Source organism: Triturus cristatus, chromosome 4_2 (assembly GCF_964204655.1).
Source record: "Triturus cristatus chromosome 4_2, aTriCri1.1, whole genome shotgun sequence".
NCBI classification, from domain to species: domain Eukaryota; kingdom Metazoa; phylum Chordata; class Amphibia; order Caudata; family Salamandridae; genus Triturus; species Triturus cristatus.
The window spans coordinates 510900645-510919035 of NC_140586.1; the positions used below are offsets into that span (position 1 = coordinate 510900645).

Below are 18391 nucleotides of genomic sequence, written 5' to 3' on the forward strand. Positions count from 1 at the left end.
GGATTGCGTTTAAACACACTAGGAAATTGAAGGTCATACTTGTACATACCAAACCACCACACAGTGCCCCTTGTGACCAACGATCCCTGTGGGGTCTCCTGCCAGTGAAGGGTCACTTTCCATGCGGGTCCTGTACCATTTGTGCTCTCACGGAAACTACAAAATAGATCCAACTTTCCAACACATTCTAATGGGTACGAAAAAAGCATACCAACTGCAACACAAGTAACTGTATATACACGTTTACATACCCTTGCAACATACATTTTCATAGGTATGACCACGAGGATGATCAAAACACGTATCATGGAGCAACACAGTGACATCCGCTGTCACAAGCTCAACACCAAGCTGTGAGCACATTTTGATCGAAAGGGCTACACTCAAGACAGCCTAAGGTGGGCCATTATTGAGGCACCTGCCCAGAAGAGTAAACAAGCCCTGTTCAGGAGAGAACAATATTGGATTTTTCGCCTCTCCTGTGATAAACCGGGTCCAAATGAGGACATCCTCTGGAACGAATTAAGCTGATAATACCTCGCCTAATTGCAGCACCCACCCCTGGTTCCTAGAATGGATCCCATGAGAAGGGCCCACCTCACCTCTCCCACCAACCTGTTCAACACTTGTAGTTAGGGCGGGGGCCCCTGATTTACATTTTTATATCCGTCCCAGAGACTCCGGTTCCCTCTTGCTGCTGGCACACATTAACCTTTACCTTACCAGGGAACTGTAAAAAAACAAAATACACGGTCATCCTTGTCATGGTCTGGTCCCTCCTTTGACCACCGCATGTTATCTAAATATTTGGATATTTCTGTACTGTATACCATCTCCTGAAATCTATTCAGGTGACTTGGAGCAGCATAGTACACACTTACCCCACATTACGCCTATCCTCTGGGTACCCATGCTCTACCATTGTGCAGGGTTGCTGGATTCTATAAGCAATTCTTTTTCTTTTTCTATACTTGGACGCTTAGGTATTTTAACAACGTTTCGAGTGCTACCCGCACGCATTCTAGTATCCTCTAAAGCATGCAGTATTAGTCCGGCTACAGCACCAAGATGGCGGCTGCTTTTTGCTGCTATACTTGACTTCTGTTACGAGGCCCTGCCTCTGCTTTTCCACACTACGCTGGCCCTGCACCTCTCAGCATGGCCAGCATTTCACTGTACACTGGCTGTTGGCGGCGAAAAGTACTAGGTTGTCCGGCAATCGTGCCCCTGCACAACTGTGAGTAACCTGAGAATGCTCTTCCCATTGGGTCGCTATCTTGCGCACCCGTTTTCCTTAATTCTTTTGTCTTGCCTGTGCAAACGTTGACACTCGCATCATTACTTGGTTTCTTTTAATTTTCTCTCCTCACTATTGTTGCCTATCCAGGACATTAAAAGTTTTAACGTACCCTCCACCATTGATTCGAAAGAGCTGGTGAGACTCCCTAGTTGGGTGAGTTGTAATTACCATACAAATCATGGTGGTGGTTGAACCCCCATGCTTGCTTGAGTTCTTAGATGTGCCAAACGCTTGCACATACTTTCTTCCCATAAAACACATGCCCTAACATAAAGATATTTCACCAATGCCTCTCAAATAGCTAAGTATTAGCACCGCAGTTAACTCTGTATTTGGTAAATTTAAAACATTGATTGCTAGTGAGTGGTCATTAGGAGGCCCAGGATTGCAAGCAGGAGCATGTGGATAGCAATTGTCACCCTTAGCAGTCACTAATTAACATCCATGAACATGTATTTTGGATTAAGGTGATCTCTCCTTGAAGCACAACTAAACCAATTGGGTTTTTTAAACACCGAAAAACAGTCACCTTAAAAAACCCTTCCACATCTAACAAGCAACAGTGATATTGGACTTATGTCTTACCGTTCTACCACTTGACAGTTTGTTGACCACATGTAAACCACTAATATCACTCAGTAAATTAAGCTCTGGACTTTATTTGCTGTAACCTGATTGCAATGGCAGTGTCTGCTAATCCATATGTCTGTCCGAAAATACTACAAATTAAATAAATACATGGCAAAGGTAAATCTGCATTACCTTAATTTCGACAACTAGCCTCATTTTGGTATTATCCAGTTTTCTTCTCAGTTGGTCAATTTCCTGTTGTTTTGTGGTGACTTGGATAATCAAGGTATTCTAGAAAGGAAGAAAAGGAAGACTGGCTGCTTTATATCGTGTACACAGCTGCTTTTCAATTTCCAATCAGATATTAAAGACATGTTTTAATTCCCTTTCAATAAGGTGTTTTGGATAATTACATATATTACAATAATTTATTTTTATAACACACATTCCCTTTTTTTGATATACATGAGGATGATGACTGATGTTTACCACATTTCAAGACTATTATTTCAGACTTACATTTTCCCACTATTTTATGATCAATTATGTGACCCAATGTCCCCATGTCTTCCATCACATTGCTCTGCCCTTGTGGCCGAGCTTCTTCCAATTGCCTTCTATTGGCTTCAGAGAAGTCTGAACACAGGCTTTTCACTGTGTGCATTACAGCTATCCAATGCCAATACTTTCTAGATATGGGAGATCTATTTCTACTTATTTGCAGTGAAGACAGACAGCTTTGTACTCAGCGCTGAGGCCCCTACTTCTTCCAACTGTCTTCTTTTGAGGAGAGCTCCCTATATGCCATCAAAAATGGCCCGACATGTAACCATCATACTTTATGATGGCCAGTCTTTAAAACTCCTGAATAAATTCTTTAATTACAAGTATTTTTTAATCACTTGTGGAAAATATGTGCTATTTTCACTCTGCTGCTGGACTATTGGATCGCACATGCCCTTCTAGGGGTTAACTAGCCTTGCTAATTGCATTGAACCATGATCCTCAAGTGAAGCTGCAAAAACTGGCTTATGACCTCTGCAGGCTAATGGGACACACAGTCACAGGAGTGTCAGTTCCAGAGTAAAGGCACTTTGAAACTGTTGCACCTCTCAATTAAGGTTTCTCTCTACTGACTTTTGCATTCTGACTATGCAATCCTTGAGAATCCTTTTCAGCTTAGTGAACTAATGTTGCAGAATACAAGGTACATTATTATATTCCAACAGTGACTTTTATAACACAAAAAACAGGACATCACAATGATTGTGATGTAGATCTGCAATTGCACTACCAAAGACAAAATTGTTATTATTAGAAGATTTATAAAGATTTATACTCTTACCCAGAAAAGGGTATTGCGGCGCTAAGGGATTTAGGACACCACTGACCAGAAGATTAGGTCAACTGCATGGGTCACATTTTATGTTTTTTCCTGAAGAGAGTTAAGAATGTTGTCTGTCTGATACTGGTGGATAAGGTTTCCATGATTTGGCAGATAAAAAAAGAGAAGGATTGGCTGCCCATCCTAGTTCTGTTAACCAAAGGAAATTGCGGGAGGTTTGCATTGGTCAATAAAAGATCCCAGGTGGGAAGATATGGTACCACTATATGCGTGAGATAGGTAGTTCTTGACTTGTAACAAGCTGTGTGTGACATAAATAATGTTTTGAACATAGAAGACTTTTGGACAGGGAGCCAATGCAGCTCTTATAGTCGGAGGACATAGACTGGCAGTTTTAAGATTACCCAAGCCATGACATTTTGAACCACTAGTAAGATTTTCAGGGAGACCTAGATTAAGAGCCTTTCCATCGTTTGAGCAAGAGATAATGAGAGACCGCATAATACTTTTACGAGTGGATTCCCACAGCAGGGAAATAACCTTCCTTAATGTGTTGAGCAGCACAAAGCATCAGATTGATCTGAGTGGCAATCGATAAATTGCAGTTGAAGAATACACTGAGGATTTTAGCCTGGTTGGTCTGGTGGGACTAGTGCCTAGTTCCGCGGGCCACCATACATTCGTAAATGCTGAAGATTGCGTGCAGATAGGAGAACATCTGTTTTTATCAGTATTGACTTTCATTCAGAATGCTACTGCTGATCTACAGGCACACAATTGTTCTTGGCTCAAGGTTAATTTGTCCGCAAACAGGATCACAATTTGAGTATCATCTTTGTAGAGCATGATATTGAAACAAAAGGATCTTATTAGCGCTAAGAGGGTAGCAATATAAATGTTAAATTACATGGGACTCAATAAGGATCCCTGTAGAACTCTGCACTTATTGGACGTATCAGTTGAGTAAAGGGACCAAACAGGTTGGATTGAGTCTGAGTGGATAGGTAAGACCTTAGCCTGCTAAGGGCTTAGAGTAAAAAATCTATTTTCAAACACACAATTGATAAGGAAGGCGTATGAGACTACGTCAAACGAAGCAAAGAGATTAAGTATTACCAGGGCAGCAGAACCACCTTGGTCTAATAACCTGTTGCTTAGTCTACATCATATAAGAAGCATTTGCTCCATGAATAGAGTCAATCAGATGCTTTGATCTGTATTCCCATCCTTGCTTTTCCAATGTACATTGCTATTTACACAGCCCTTGCTAGTTCCTAATTTTGCAGTTCCAGTGCAATACATAAAAGTATAGAGGTCAAGACTCAGGTCATTAACTTCAATTGACAGCCCCACACCTGGAAGTCTAGACCTAATACTGTAACAAGAAAGAATAAAAGAAAGAAAATGTCCTGTGTCATGCTTTAGCATCCCAAATAAATGTGGTGTATTGTAGCATTTCCCTTTAAGTTGCTCTTAGCTGAGTTTAATTAGGCTGACAGCTTGACTTTGAAAGTAATCTCCCTTTATTCAGAAATGCGAAGAATCCACCAAACATGTCCAGCCATTGACAGGTTTCTAAACCAAAGAGGTCCAGGTCTCTCTTGGAGTTGCCTTTAATTCCAAGCAGTAACTCTTTCTGTAAAACTGCAGGGTAGTTTGGATTATAACTTGCTAAATATAAATGTTGCACTTCTTATCTATACAGTCACATTTCAATCTATTTTTGTAGAGTAGAGGAACCTCAAGTTTAATTGGGTTGATCTAAAGGTGAAGGAGTTTTTAGATGCTCTCTTGATTAGGTTGAAAAGTTTATCCATTTTCACACTGATCAAGGAAAGGCAGACTACTTTGTGAATAGTTTGCCCACTATTGGCTCACCATGGTCTATTTAATGAGGTACAAATAATCATTCACGTTTGGATAACTATGCTACATTCTTAGGTCAATTTGGTCAATTTAAATGAATGCTTCATTGGTCTGAAGCTGATGAATTCAGGTAGTGTCATCTCTAAGAGGCACTAATGGATGGCCTGCCTTACTTAAATTGATTAAAATATCGAGCCAACAAGACTGTTTGGATTGAGATAACACTAATGAATATTGATTCCGCACATTGACCCTGAAAACAGGCAGTATTAGGGAGAATCGCTCCGAGAAAAGAAGTGCTCATACAAGCTCTATCAAGTTGTGCATAGAATGCACTAGCAGGGGGATAATGTTCCATCATGCCCACTGAGCCCCGATCAGTCATCTCAGGATGAGGATTTAAGGAATTAAGCTTAGAAGGTTGGGATGCCACTTTTGTTACACATTTCTATTCAGTTGTAGGGGTTCCCATCAAACCTGGATAACTCATGGATCAATTAAGAAAGATAGCAAGATAGCAGATGTGGTTCAAGGTTTCAATGGGAGAACGTTATCACCTAACCCAGGCAAGCTAATATGTTACTCTCATTGATACTCTGACCTATCTTTTGATCTTGGGACACATTGACTGAAACAGCACACTCCATGTATAAACAGAGTCGATCAGTCTATAGTTATGTATCCTGCTAACAGAATTAGTTGCCCCTTCTGGTCTTTGGGCATTTGTAAAACTTGAGGCCACGAAGCAATGCAATGCAATTCAGAATTTGGAGCCTACTGTGGGATAACTCTAATTATTATCCAATCATCTTGTGTCACTCAGAATTATAATTCATGTTCTCAATAATTTTTATTTTAAAAAAATGTAGTCTAACAAATTATAATTGTGCATCAAATTTTGAACTCTGATCTACACGATCAATTAGCAAATGATGGGCTTCTGATGATAAAGGTAATCAGTTGAAATAGCTTGGAAAACACTTTGAAAGGTGAATTGGCCTTCGATAGTCATATATCAAGGGCTATGGGTAGCAATCAGTAACAATCAGTTGATATGTTTCCTAAAATCATTACACAACAATAGACAAATGATGACCAAAAATCTGTTTATTTACAGAAACAAGGAAGCTCCTGCAAGAAAATGGAATGGTACAATAAGACCATCATCCGGATGTTCTTTTGTAGTTCTTTAGGCCTTCTCTATTTCTAAAAAGCAAAAAATGTTCACTTGATTAGCTCCAGCAGGATTTATCCCCATAATGAGTTGCTTATACAAATCATGCATTGCTTACCCTGTTAAAAGACTTGTATTGTAATAAATAATTAACTTACATTGCACCTGCTAAATACCTCTGTCAACAAATGACCAGAAACAGAAGTCATAAACACTCAATATTAGATGATTATAGTTTCTCTTAACTACTCTTACCAACTTTTGGGGAGAGGATGTGATCTAACAGCTAGGGTGGTCGACCACAAATCTGGGGAACCGGGTTCGAGCCTCGGCAATGACGCTCAACGTCCTGTGATTCTGGGCAAATCACTTAATCTCCCGGTGCCTAACAAAAAAATAAATGTGTCCTCGTGTAACTCAACTGGTGCTTGTGTAAAGTGCTCTTATACCTAATACCTTCGGGTCAAGTTTGCGCTATATAAAACTCAGAAGAAAAAAAAAGAAAAAAAATATGCCCTGTTTAGGTCTTTGTAAAACTCTGCTCAACACCTGGTAGCTGTGGCACAAATAGTAGGCAAGCAAATTGCCATTCCCTAGAGAAAAGCATGTAATTTCAAGTGGTAAAAACAACATTTTCGGCAAGAAAACAAAACAATAAAACCCTCCATGTATCTTGTTTTCACTGCGTAGTCCTTCAAACTCTGCTTATTAGTAGCAATGCCAGCTTCTCCCCAGGTAACTTGCTTTTTGATCTAGGCTTGGGCTCCTCTTGATTTATCATAGTCATTGTGTATTCAATACAATAAAAACAAAATAGAGATTAACGTGGTAAGCATGCATTGCTTGTGAGATGAGAAGTTGATTCCTATGGTGTCAAATAATATGTGATTGATTTCCCCTGATATACTGATACACATCAACAGAGACTATATATAGTTTTACCTTGCCAGTGGTATGTTCTACCATCCTGATGAAGGCAATTAAGTAAAATGATGTGCTCATAGTGGATGTTACAGAGAAATAGCTAGAAAAATGGAGTGATAGAGAACTAAAGTATAAACTCACTCGAAGGTTGAGTCACAATTAGTCATTTCCTTTACCACGGATGTTTTATGACTTGTATGAATGAAAGATTGTATTGGTTAGGTTATAAATGGATATTACATGAGTCAAGTTGTTGTTTTTGAAAGTCAAATGAATTTGTAATATAAGATGTTGACTATTTAAGGTTGATTTCTTGTCCACTTATAGTGCTCAGAAACTTGCCCTGGTCCTACAGAGATGAAAGTAAAGAGGAATCCCCGTTTTTCTCCAACTGAGAGGAAGGTGTCTCCTGGCCACTCCAGTAGGCCTGCAACCCTCCGGTCCCGAGGGCAGGCTTCTAAGCACCTATTGTCTTTCCAGCCTGAGCTCCTGCAGGCTCCAGTCCACAGTGGTGAGCTTATGTCTCAGGAGCAGGCAAAGAGGAGGTCATCCCCTTGACCACCGGAGAGCACTTACAATACCTGGGTGCCAGCAGGAGTCGGGAGGCTTTGAGTCTTCTCTTTCCATGAGTTAGTTTTCTTCTTAGGACCAGGAGTGTTCTGAGGAAGTGGTGTTTAGGAGCCAGTCTAATCTTGTGCAGTACCTCATGAATGGAGATTCCTTCCACACAATGCTAGCTATTCTCTTGAAAAATCCCCACCACTTTTTACAGCACTTTCTCTCTCGGTTTCCAGCACACCTTCAGATGAACCCTAAAACAAATTGACTCAAACCATCCCTCAATTGAAGAAGCTCCTTCCCAGAGCCTCGTCCCTTTGGAAATAATATATCTTCTCTTTGCTGGAGCAAGAACTGGTCCTCTGTCCTGCTGGTGTAAGTTCCAGAAAGTCTGCGAGAACCCTGGGAATGACTTGGTGCATAACCTTCCAGCCCCCTCTGGCATTACAAATTAAAAGAGGTAATGTGAAAGCTGCCCTTTGTTTTGCCAATAATTTCTGTCACCCTCTCAGGTCACTAAGCCTCGCTATCTGAACATCTGCTTACAACACCCATACCCCCAGTGGCAGGGCTTTTTACCAGCCAGCTCTATAGAAGGGCTAAGAGGTAAACCAATTCTAAACTAATCGTATCTAGCACAAAATAAACTTTAATAAAGCTATTTATCTACTAAAATGTCAATAGTCTACTTAAAACACTGAATCGGATTATCAGAAACTAAGTGTAAATAGCATTCAATCATCGCTCTAGTATTTTTCCAGACAGAGATATCATACAAAAATAAGGATTTTATTTAAAGCTAGGCCTTTTCATGGAAAATGCAGCTTTACCTACACAGTGTAAACAGCTTTTGGAGAGCTGGTCACTATTGTATTGTATTGTAATTGCATTTGTATAGCGCTTACTACCCCTGGCGAGGTGTCTAAGCGCATTTTTCGGCGAGTAGCACGCTACTCCGGGACCCATTGAGGATTAGTGTTGAATTAGTATAGTGAAACATGCAAGTACATTTTAAGTGGTGGATAGGTTAGTCAGATATTTGGATTCGGATGGATAGTAGAATGATAGAAGAGAAAAAAAGGGTTGTATTTATATAGCGCTTGTTACCCCTGATAGGGTGTTGAAGCACGCTACTCCGGAAACCCATAAAGGATTAGTGGTGAATTAGTATGGTGAAATATGAAAGTAATTTGAGTGGTGGATATTAGTCCGTTATTTGGAGTGAGAAGGATAGCGGAGGGATGGAAGGGGAAGAAAGGTTTGCATTCATATAGCACCTGTTACCCCTGATGGGTGTTGAACTGCTTTTCTGGCTAGTAGCAGGCTACTTCGGAACACATAAATGATTAGTGTTGAAAATTAGCATAGTGAAATATGAAGTAATTTTAGTGGTGGATATGTTATTCAGTAATTTGGATAGAGAAGGGTAGGTGGTGGGATGGAAGAGGGAAAGAAGTTTGTATTTATATAGCGCTTGCTACCCCTGATGGGGTTTTGAAGCGCTTTTTGGGGGTTTAGCGAGCTACTCTGGAACCCTCAAGGATTAGTGTTGAATTAGTATGGTGAAACATGAAATTAATTTGAGTGGTGGATATGTTAGTCTGTCATTTGGATTGAGAAGGGTTGGGGAGGGGTAGAAAAGGGAAGAAAGGTTTGCATTTATATAGCGCTTGTAACCCTGATGGTGTGTTGAAACGCTTTATTGGCGAGTAGCACGCTACTCTGGAACCCATAAAGGATTAGTGGTGAGTTAGTATAGTGGAATATGGAATTTGAGAAGTGAACATGTTAGTCTATTATTTTGATTGAAAAGGATAGTGGAGGGAAGGAAGAACAAAGTTTTTTTAAATATATTTTCAGTTTTTTATGTCATAGTAGTAGGAGGAGGCTTTTGGATGAGTAAAAATGTTTTTTGGAGGAGAAGAGTCAGAGGGAAGAGTTTAGAGAGGTTTGTTTTGGGGGATCGGTATAGTAAAAGAGGTGTCAGATGATGCAAGGAGGGGTAGAGTAGGAGAGAGTCTAGAAAGGGTTATTTTGGGGATCACAGTAGTGGTATGGGGTTCGTGATAAATGAGAGAGTGGATGTAGAGGATATATTGATAGATGTATAGGGTTAGAGATAGGGTAGTGCATTGGAAATAGTAGTAGAAAGTAGTTTGAGATGAGTCAGAAAGATGGGCTAGAAGATATATTGAGAGAAGTATAGGCCGAGAAATAGGGTAGTGCATTGGAAATTCTAAATTAGAAGAAAGTGATAAATATATAGATCGATAAGTCCATTGAAAGTATATAGATGCATAAAGGAGGTAAGTATATGTAGTTTAATGATATCAATAGAGGTGCAGGATGAGAAATAGGGTAGTGCATTGGATATGCTTTTTCAGGAGAAAAGTAACAAACACACATACCCAAGTACATGGAGGTACATAGATGCACAATTGAAGCAAGTACATGTCGACGAAATAATTTTTTTTTAACCACATAATTATTCTACATGTTTATACAATGCAATACACAAAGATAGGTACATGTCTATAGTGAAAATAAATTGTGGGTGGGTATTACTGAATGGGAACATGTGCAGCATTTCTGGCCCTGGTCTCAACCAGGCTCAAACAGTCAACTGCCCTTGTCCTCTCCGCCCTCAACAGGCTCAAACAGGCAACTGCCCTTGTCCTCTCCACCCTTAGCTTCGACGCCCAGGCTGAGACGCCGTAACCCTGACCTTTTATAGCCCTAGTAATCGGGTGACCCCTCCAGCCAATGGGAACCCTATCCCTAACACTATCCAATCACAACACTACCCCTAAAATCGGGAACCTGTAGGAGACCAGGACCTTACAGCCAATGCTAGCCCTAGTCCAAGCAACCAATCAGTTAAAAAAAAAACCCTGATCTCTACCTCCAATAGAGGCCCTAGCCCTACCTGTAGTCCCAACCCAGGTCCAAACAACCAATGGCACAGGAAGCCCTAGTCCCTACTTCCAATAGAAAGCCTAACCCTACTCTTAGTCCCACACCTAGTCTAGCAACCAATCACACCAGAAGCCCTAATCGCTACTTCCAATTAAAGACCTAACCCTAACGCTAGTCCCAACAACCAATAGCACAGGAAGCCCTAGTTCCTACTTCCAATAGAAATCCTAACCCTAGCCCTAGGCCCAACCCTACATTGATTGAATCACAGACCCAGAAACTAATCAGAACCCTCAAATACCCAACTAATGAGGACACTGACCCTAATCCAATAGAAAAACCAGGCACAACTACCAATCAGTGTACATATGTACCAAAAATAGCAGACTATATAAGGTCCCAGCTACCTCAGACAATGTTTGCTGACCAGGGAGTTGGAAGCTGCTGCTCTATTCAGAAATCTCCTAGGAGACAGACAGGCTCAATCCACACTTTGGACTTCTGCAGGTAAGGGCCTAACAAACTTGTCCTTTAACAATACTGTTTGAATAAAACTTTACTCCCTCTCCTGGGTAAAAAACGAAGTGCACAGTCCCTATTAAATACTGGTTAAACAGCACACAGCAGATTACTGCTGTCTCAGAGCACCCTCTGATGTAGAATATCCCAGTTGCTGTTGGTGGGGGGGGGGCTGGTTTCACTTACTTGTTAACAAGCCCATAGTATCCCTAATGTGTAGTATACCATATTTTATTTATATTAGACACTCAGCTCTGTGGGGTTTACAAGGCACACTTTAGGAGTGACGTATCTAATATATAATCTAGTTGGTGTTCCTACATGGCAATGGCATGTTTCCGTGTGAGGTGTCACAGCAGTGTTTTCAAACTGTAGCCCAGTCAGAACAAGATGCTCCTTAAAGCCATATATTTTCGTCATATATGTGAGTGGTGTAAACATACACTGCAACCCAAATATGACATGAAACACCCATGCTAATACTGTATTTTGTACACCACCATACAATAGCATTATCGGAAAATTAATTAACCACCTGGGTGAAACCAATTTTACAGTACAGTTTTGGGGACAGAGAATAAACATTTATACACCGAACAACAGTGTTACAATGCACAGAGTAATAATACCAGGAACAATAATATCCAGAAAAAGGTGAAAAATCAGAATGACCACAGAGAAATGTTGCTTTGCTACATAACCTTTACAAGGGAAAGGAATCTGGACCTCCGGGCTGGATCGAGTTCAAATGTGCAGTACAACAAAATGGCTGATAGCAGCTTAGTGTGGCATTTTCTTCCAGGCTACACAATGCTGTCTCCCTATATCCCCTAAAGAGGCTGTGGAAATCCAGATAAACAGGGAGATAGGTTATCTTTCCTGCAGTTGGGTCATTCCCATGGCATGGTTGGACCTTCATATACCTGGTACTCCCTAGTGATGAGTCCATGCAGCAAGGAAAAAAGGTGTCATTAGATATCTGCGTTGTCGTTATTAGCTTTGGCATACTTCTATCAGGCATCTTAAAGGTAGGTGGTATATAAATAGAGTTAGTCAGAAGAAATAAAGAAAACAAGTTACAATGTAGGCAATTTGTGCTGTCATCACAGGCAGATCAATATGCCACCTACCGGGCCGTATTATCAAAAGTGCCCGGGGGTGCAACAGGCAAGTGTGCCTACTTTGTGCACCCCCGAGCACTTGGTATTACTGTGCGCGTGCTCTATTATGGATGCAGGCGCAAAGGCTAAGAAGCTGTCAGGAGGCGTACTGAGAGTGTGCCACCTAAGAGGTGCCTAAATGGCACTTAAAAGGTGGCGCACTCTCAGTGGGTCATCTGATGGTAGCTCTCTGGTGAAGGAAAGGGGTTCTATGGGCCCTCAGACATCCCCTTGCAGGCAGGTACAGTCACTCACTGCACCTGCCAGCAAGAGGATCTCTCACCCCTCTTAAAAGTGCAGGCGACATGTCGCCTGTACAGGGAAACACGGAGTCGCTCCTTCAACGCCGCTGCGTATTTCATTTGAATGCACTGCCCCCAGGCCAGCTCGATTTCCCGGCTGCCCTGGAAGCAAAGCATTCAATATAATGTGGCACACTCTCCTTGTTAGAGCCGTGCGCAACTTTTGAAAGGTGCGCCCAGTGCTAACAAGGATAATGCAGCACATTGCATAATACAGCCCTGATGTTTGTTGTATTTAAGGGAGGATTAAGCATTTAATGACAGTGATGCAAAGAAGGGAATACCTTGCATTGATAGTGATATACAGGAATGGTGGGGCCCTTAAAGCACACCGTCAACATAGCTACATGTTGAACATCACATGGCATAGCTGCCTTTGGAATGGTTAGCCTCTGGTTGCAGTATTTTACTGCAGAAGGTCAGTCTCGTATAAATAAAGGTGTGTGGAAGTGTAACTAACACCAGGTGATAAACTTCAACAAGAAGTGCAATGATGTATTGCACTGGCAATCAATACTGCAGGCAAAGGTACACCTCACAGTTTCCACGTTGTAAAACTGTGGCTTGTCAATGAACTGAGGTCCTCATTTAAGAATCCCAGCAGCCCTTTTGCGCTACCAGAGCATCACTTTAGTGACACCAAATTGGTGCAATATGCTGCTGCATATTTACAAGGCCACACAAAGCCAAAGCCACTTTACATGGCCTTGTAAATATGTGCCCCTTTCACGCTGAACACTTCGTGAAAGGGGCGTTCCATGGGTGTTGCTGTGGGTGTTCCCAGGAAACTCCCATGGAATATTCCCAGATTAACGAAGAATCATAAACCTGGCAATGCATAAGATTATAACGGCACCCCAGGGGTGGCGTTAGGAAGGCGCAACAAGGAGCAATATACTTATTTCTCATCTATGTTTTAGGTCTTGCCTAAGGAGTGCTTGCGCTGTCTCTTCAAGACATGCTGTATCTAGGATATGGGCTTGACAAACGCCCATCTTTTTCATTGGTTCCAGTTGCTGTCCTTTAAAAATGCTGGCATTTCATTGGTAAATACTTAGTAGCCCCTTCTTTTGGAAGTTTGTATCCTCCCATGAGGACTGCCCCTTTTACATGTGTTTTTACAATTCAGGTTATTTATAATTAACACAGAACTCTTTTTTTAGTTGGCCTGCTTGTTTACTCTTAAATGTTCTGTTTACCTGTGCATTGAAACTTCTGTCACATCATTACCTTGCCCAGCGTTATCTCCCATGCCTCCTCCCCCCACAACACTGCTTTCATTTGCTTCATATCCCTTAATCGCCCCGTGCCTCCCTCTCACCCCTCCCACAACACTGCCGGCAGGCCCCCACCACCCATGAGGTCACTGCTGTTTTGCTCTTTTTTTGTTACTTTACAAACTGCTTTTATTTATATAGCACACCTAGCCATGGGCTGGAGGAAAATTAAACAATCAGCCCATTATCACAGGATGTTGAGCCGGATAACAGACTTAAACCCGGGATCCCCAGCTCATCAGTTGGTAGCTCTCACCCCTGCGCCATATCCTTTGCCTAGTCATGTTGCAGAATGCAGTACAATATGTGGCCAAATGAGGTCCCAAGGGGCTCCTAGTGACAGCCTATAGTACTGCACCCTCACAACACTTCTTCTTTTAACATGGCTTCGGAACTGCCATTTTCACTCCCAGTGCTACTGCACCATTGCAGGTGTCCTACATTAAAAAAAACACAACAGTGTTTTTTTTGTTTTTCTTAAGTGGAGAGGGCATATCTATTGCATAGATAAAAAACATTGTCATTTATAGCGCCAATAGCTCCAACTCCAACAAATGCGACCCCTATTGCATTTCCAATGCTTGTTCCTCTTTCTATGACTGCTGTGTTCTGCAGCACACATAGAAAGAGGAAACACCTCTTGTGATTGCTTTTGTGCAGGAAGGTGTCCTACAACACAGACACCATTGCTCCAAGGTGCAAAGGGTGCCTGTGTTGGCGTATGGCAGTCCATTGTGCTGGACCTCTCCGCAGCCTTCGACACAGTCTCACACCACACCCTAGCAAGTAGATTCTACGTTGCAGGGATCTGGGACAAGGCCTGTGATTGTATCTGCTCATTCCTCTCCGGCAGAACGCAGTGGGTCAGACTCCCATCCTCCCTCTCGGATCCCACACCGATCACCTGTGGAGTTCCCCAAGGAACCTCCATCAGCCCCACCCTATTCAACATCTACACGGCCCACTCGCCCCCATTGTAAGATCCCATGGACTCAACATTGTATCCTACGCAGACGACACCCAACTCATCCTCTCTCTATCCAACGAACCCAACGTATCCAAACATAACTATCAAGAAGGAATGGAAGCAGTCGCAAAGTGGATGAAGAGCAGCTGCCTACAACTCAACACAGACCAAACCGAAGTACTCAGCATGGGCCCATACCCCAATGCCTGGAACGACACCTGGTGGTCCCCGACCCTCGGGAAGAGGAGATGGCCTAATGGCTAGGGTGATCGACATCAAATATTGGCGAATCACTTAATCTACCCGTGCCTAACAAAAAAAATGAATGTATGCCCTTATGTAACGTAACTGGTGCTTGTGTAAAATGCTCTGATACCCAATACCTTCCGGTCAAGTTCGCGCTATATAAAACTCTGTAAATAAATAAATAAATAAATACCCACCCCCACGGACCACGCACGCAACCTTAGTATCACCCTAGAGTCCGAACTCAAGATGGACCGCCAAATGAACACTGTCTCCTCCTCCTGTTTCCACACCCTCCGACTCCTATGAAAGACCTTCACATGGATCCCCCTCAAACACAGAAAGACCGTCACCCACGCCCTCATCAGCAGCAGACTCGACTACGGCAATGATCTCTATGCCAAAATCAACAAGAACTTCACCTGTAAACTCCAGAATGTTCAGAATGCCTCCACCAGACTAGTTCTCAACCTACCATGCCACTGCCACATCACCGAAACCTGCATACAGTACATTGGCTCCCCATCGAGAAGAAAATCACCTTCAAGCTTCTCACCAACGCCCACTAAGCCCTCCACAACACCGGACCTGTATACTTGAACCACCTCCTCACATTTCACACAACCCAAAGATCCCTCCACTCAGCCCAGCTCTCCCTTGCCACGGTGCCTCGTGTCAAGAAGACCAGAAGAGGAGGACGTTCCGTCTCCTTCCTCATGGCCAAGGCATGGAACATCCTCCCGCTCTACCTCAGCCAAACACCAACACTCTCCAAGTTCATGAAGGACCTCAACACTTGGCTCTTCAACGGATCTCCTAGAACATCCTGGACCTGTGCTCCCCTCCCCATCGCCTTGAGACCCACCGGGTGAATAGCTGCGCATGATTGATTGATTGTACACCAGCGCAGGGGAAAAAGACAGGAATGCGCAGTATCTCATGGATATAGTGAATTCCTGCCCTTTTCTTTTGACGCAGGCAGCGCAGCAAGATTCCTTGTTCAAGTTGCCTTTCCTAATGAACCTGCAACACAAGTTTATCCAATTAAACTGGCAGGTACCATATTTTTTTGCGCGAGTTCTTTATTAGTTTGCAGGAATTTATTCCTGTTATTCAATGTGTGACCTTGCTATGTGGAACGAGGCCTCGGTGATTTAAACACAGAGGGGCAGATTTACAAGCCCCTTGCGCCACTTTTACGTCACTTTTCCCATGTTAAAAATGACGCAAAAGTGGTGCAAGGGGCCTTGTAAATCTGCCCCAGTGTGCTCAGGACAACCCACTATATGCAATTAAAAAGAAAAAACGATGTTTGTAACCATAACATTTGGTCTGACATTGTTATTTATTTATTTAAAAAATCGTAGGCCTCAAGAATTGGCAGACTTCCTTTGGGTTACTCTGGTGCTTCAAACAAACTGAAAAACAAATGAAGCAAGATCGGAAAATCAGCTGCTATGAATCAGCAACCACAGGAAACCACGTGATGATTCTCAACACAGAAGTTGTTCATCCTGGGCGTGTGTTTGGAAATCGTGGCCTTTGCACACAGGGAGTAAAGGGCAAGCTTTAGAGGCAGGAAGAGAGCGTACCTTGGATTTCAGAGCCAGGGTCGGGTGCTTTGACCGCTCTCTGATATCTCTGGCTTCCAGCTGCGTCAGCAGTTTCTGGTAGTACAGTTCCAGTTCTTGCCGCAGTTTGTTTACCTTTTCTTCCAGGAAAGCGGTCATTTTCTTTGTTTCAAAATATTTCTTTTTCCAAGCGTCACGAGCTGAGAGGGATAAAAAAACATATCTTTGCCTCTGATAAAGGGGAGGATGTTTTAGTAAACAAATTAATCCATTCTAAAATTGTACAGAATAAGTAAAACATGTTTCAGTGATATAATGCGAGCTACAGCTTTTCTCTATGTGCGACTTCTCTGATCTGCCCAAATTGACAGCAATTAGAAACGACATACAACCTACAGTATTTAGTAACATGAAAGGCTCTCACATTTGCTTAAAATAGTAGGTGGGAGTACTACATGCTGCAACAAAGGTGGCCTTGAAAATGAAACATAGCTTCTGTGCACGTTACCATCTGGAATACGGAACCTATTGTGATTAAAGCATATAGTGCCCCTACGGCTAAGTTGGCGCTATGTATATTTTATTTAAAAAGGTGAAAAGCCCAAAGGGCTGCCTCCAAGCAGTTGTGAATGCTGCAGCACAAGTGGCAGCACAACATCACAGCAGACAAACCACCTTGCATACATCCAATACAGCACAGATATGCAGTAGTTATTCATCACTGAGCTCACAACAGTACTTGCCACTTCACAAACCACACACCAACATTCCAAAAAGACATTGAGGTATATTTACAAGGAAATGCTGGAGCGCAGCGCTGCACCAAATTTGGCAGCGCCGTGCTTTGCCATTTACAAAACGCAGGGATGTGCCATATTTATAACAATATGGCGCACCCCTGTGTTTTCCCTAGCGCTGGCGCTAAAAATAGCTGCATAGTGCCACCGCAGGCACCCTTGCCTGCGTTGCAGTTAATGATTGTATATGTGCAGGAAGGTGTCCCTACCTGCACATAAACAATCAATAATGGAAGAATGCAGCACACGTAGAAAAAGCAAAAATGGGGAGAAATAAAAGTATTCCTCCTCGTTGCGCCATTGTAACGCCTGCTATTGCATGGCTTTAGTTTTTGGCTCTGCCTCATATTTACACATCCTTGTAAATCTGGGGCAGCGTAAAAAAACAATGGGTGTTGCAGTGGAACGTCCACAGCAACACCCATTGCACGCCCCTTTCACGTAAAGTGATGCATGCAAAGGGGCTGTATTTACAAGGCTGTGTTAAGCCACTCAAAGTGACTTAGTGACACTTTGTAAATATGGAGAAGGGCATAGCGCCACCAGAACGTCGCTAAAAGTGACGTTCTCGTGTCACTATCCCCTTGTAAATATACCCCATTGTATGAATGGAATGTGGCCAGGTACTCCATGCATCCAAAAGAGCACACTGCTTGCCAGGGACATCTTAAGGATTTTGGGGGCCATGGGCCAAACATATTTTGGGGGCCCCTTTTCAGAACAGCTTTGAATTTATGATCCAATTTGTCCCTGTTTCCCACGCAGTTTTCACTTGCTCAGCTGCGTTAGCGATCCAGTTTGCATCATAGGCATTAGCCTATATAGTCCCGCTGCAAACGGACGCACACAGCTGACAGTGGTAGGATTTAGTGTATCCTGCCCTGCTACTAGGTTTTTAA

The 18391-nt window shown here is 42.5% G+C and overlaps 1 protein-coding gene across 1 annotated transcript in view; it reads right to left on the bottom strand.

Annotated features, from left to right (window-relative positions):
- Window positions 1-18391, bottom strand: part of SPATA1 (spermatogenesis associated 1) — a 394319-nt gene that overhangs the window by 5150 nt on the left and 370778 nt on the right. The window contains exons 10-11 of the mRNA XM_085602111.1: window positions 16717-16895; window positions 2063-2161 (exon numbers count right to left, since the gene is read on the bottom strand). Coding sequence (XP_085458237.1) covers window positions 2063-2161; window positions 16717-16895 — 278 coding nt within the window. The remainder of the gene's footprint in view (window positions 1-2062; window positions 2162-16716; window positions 16896-18391) is intronic.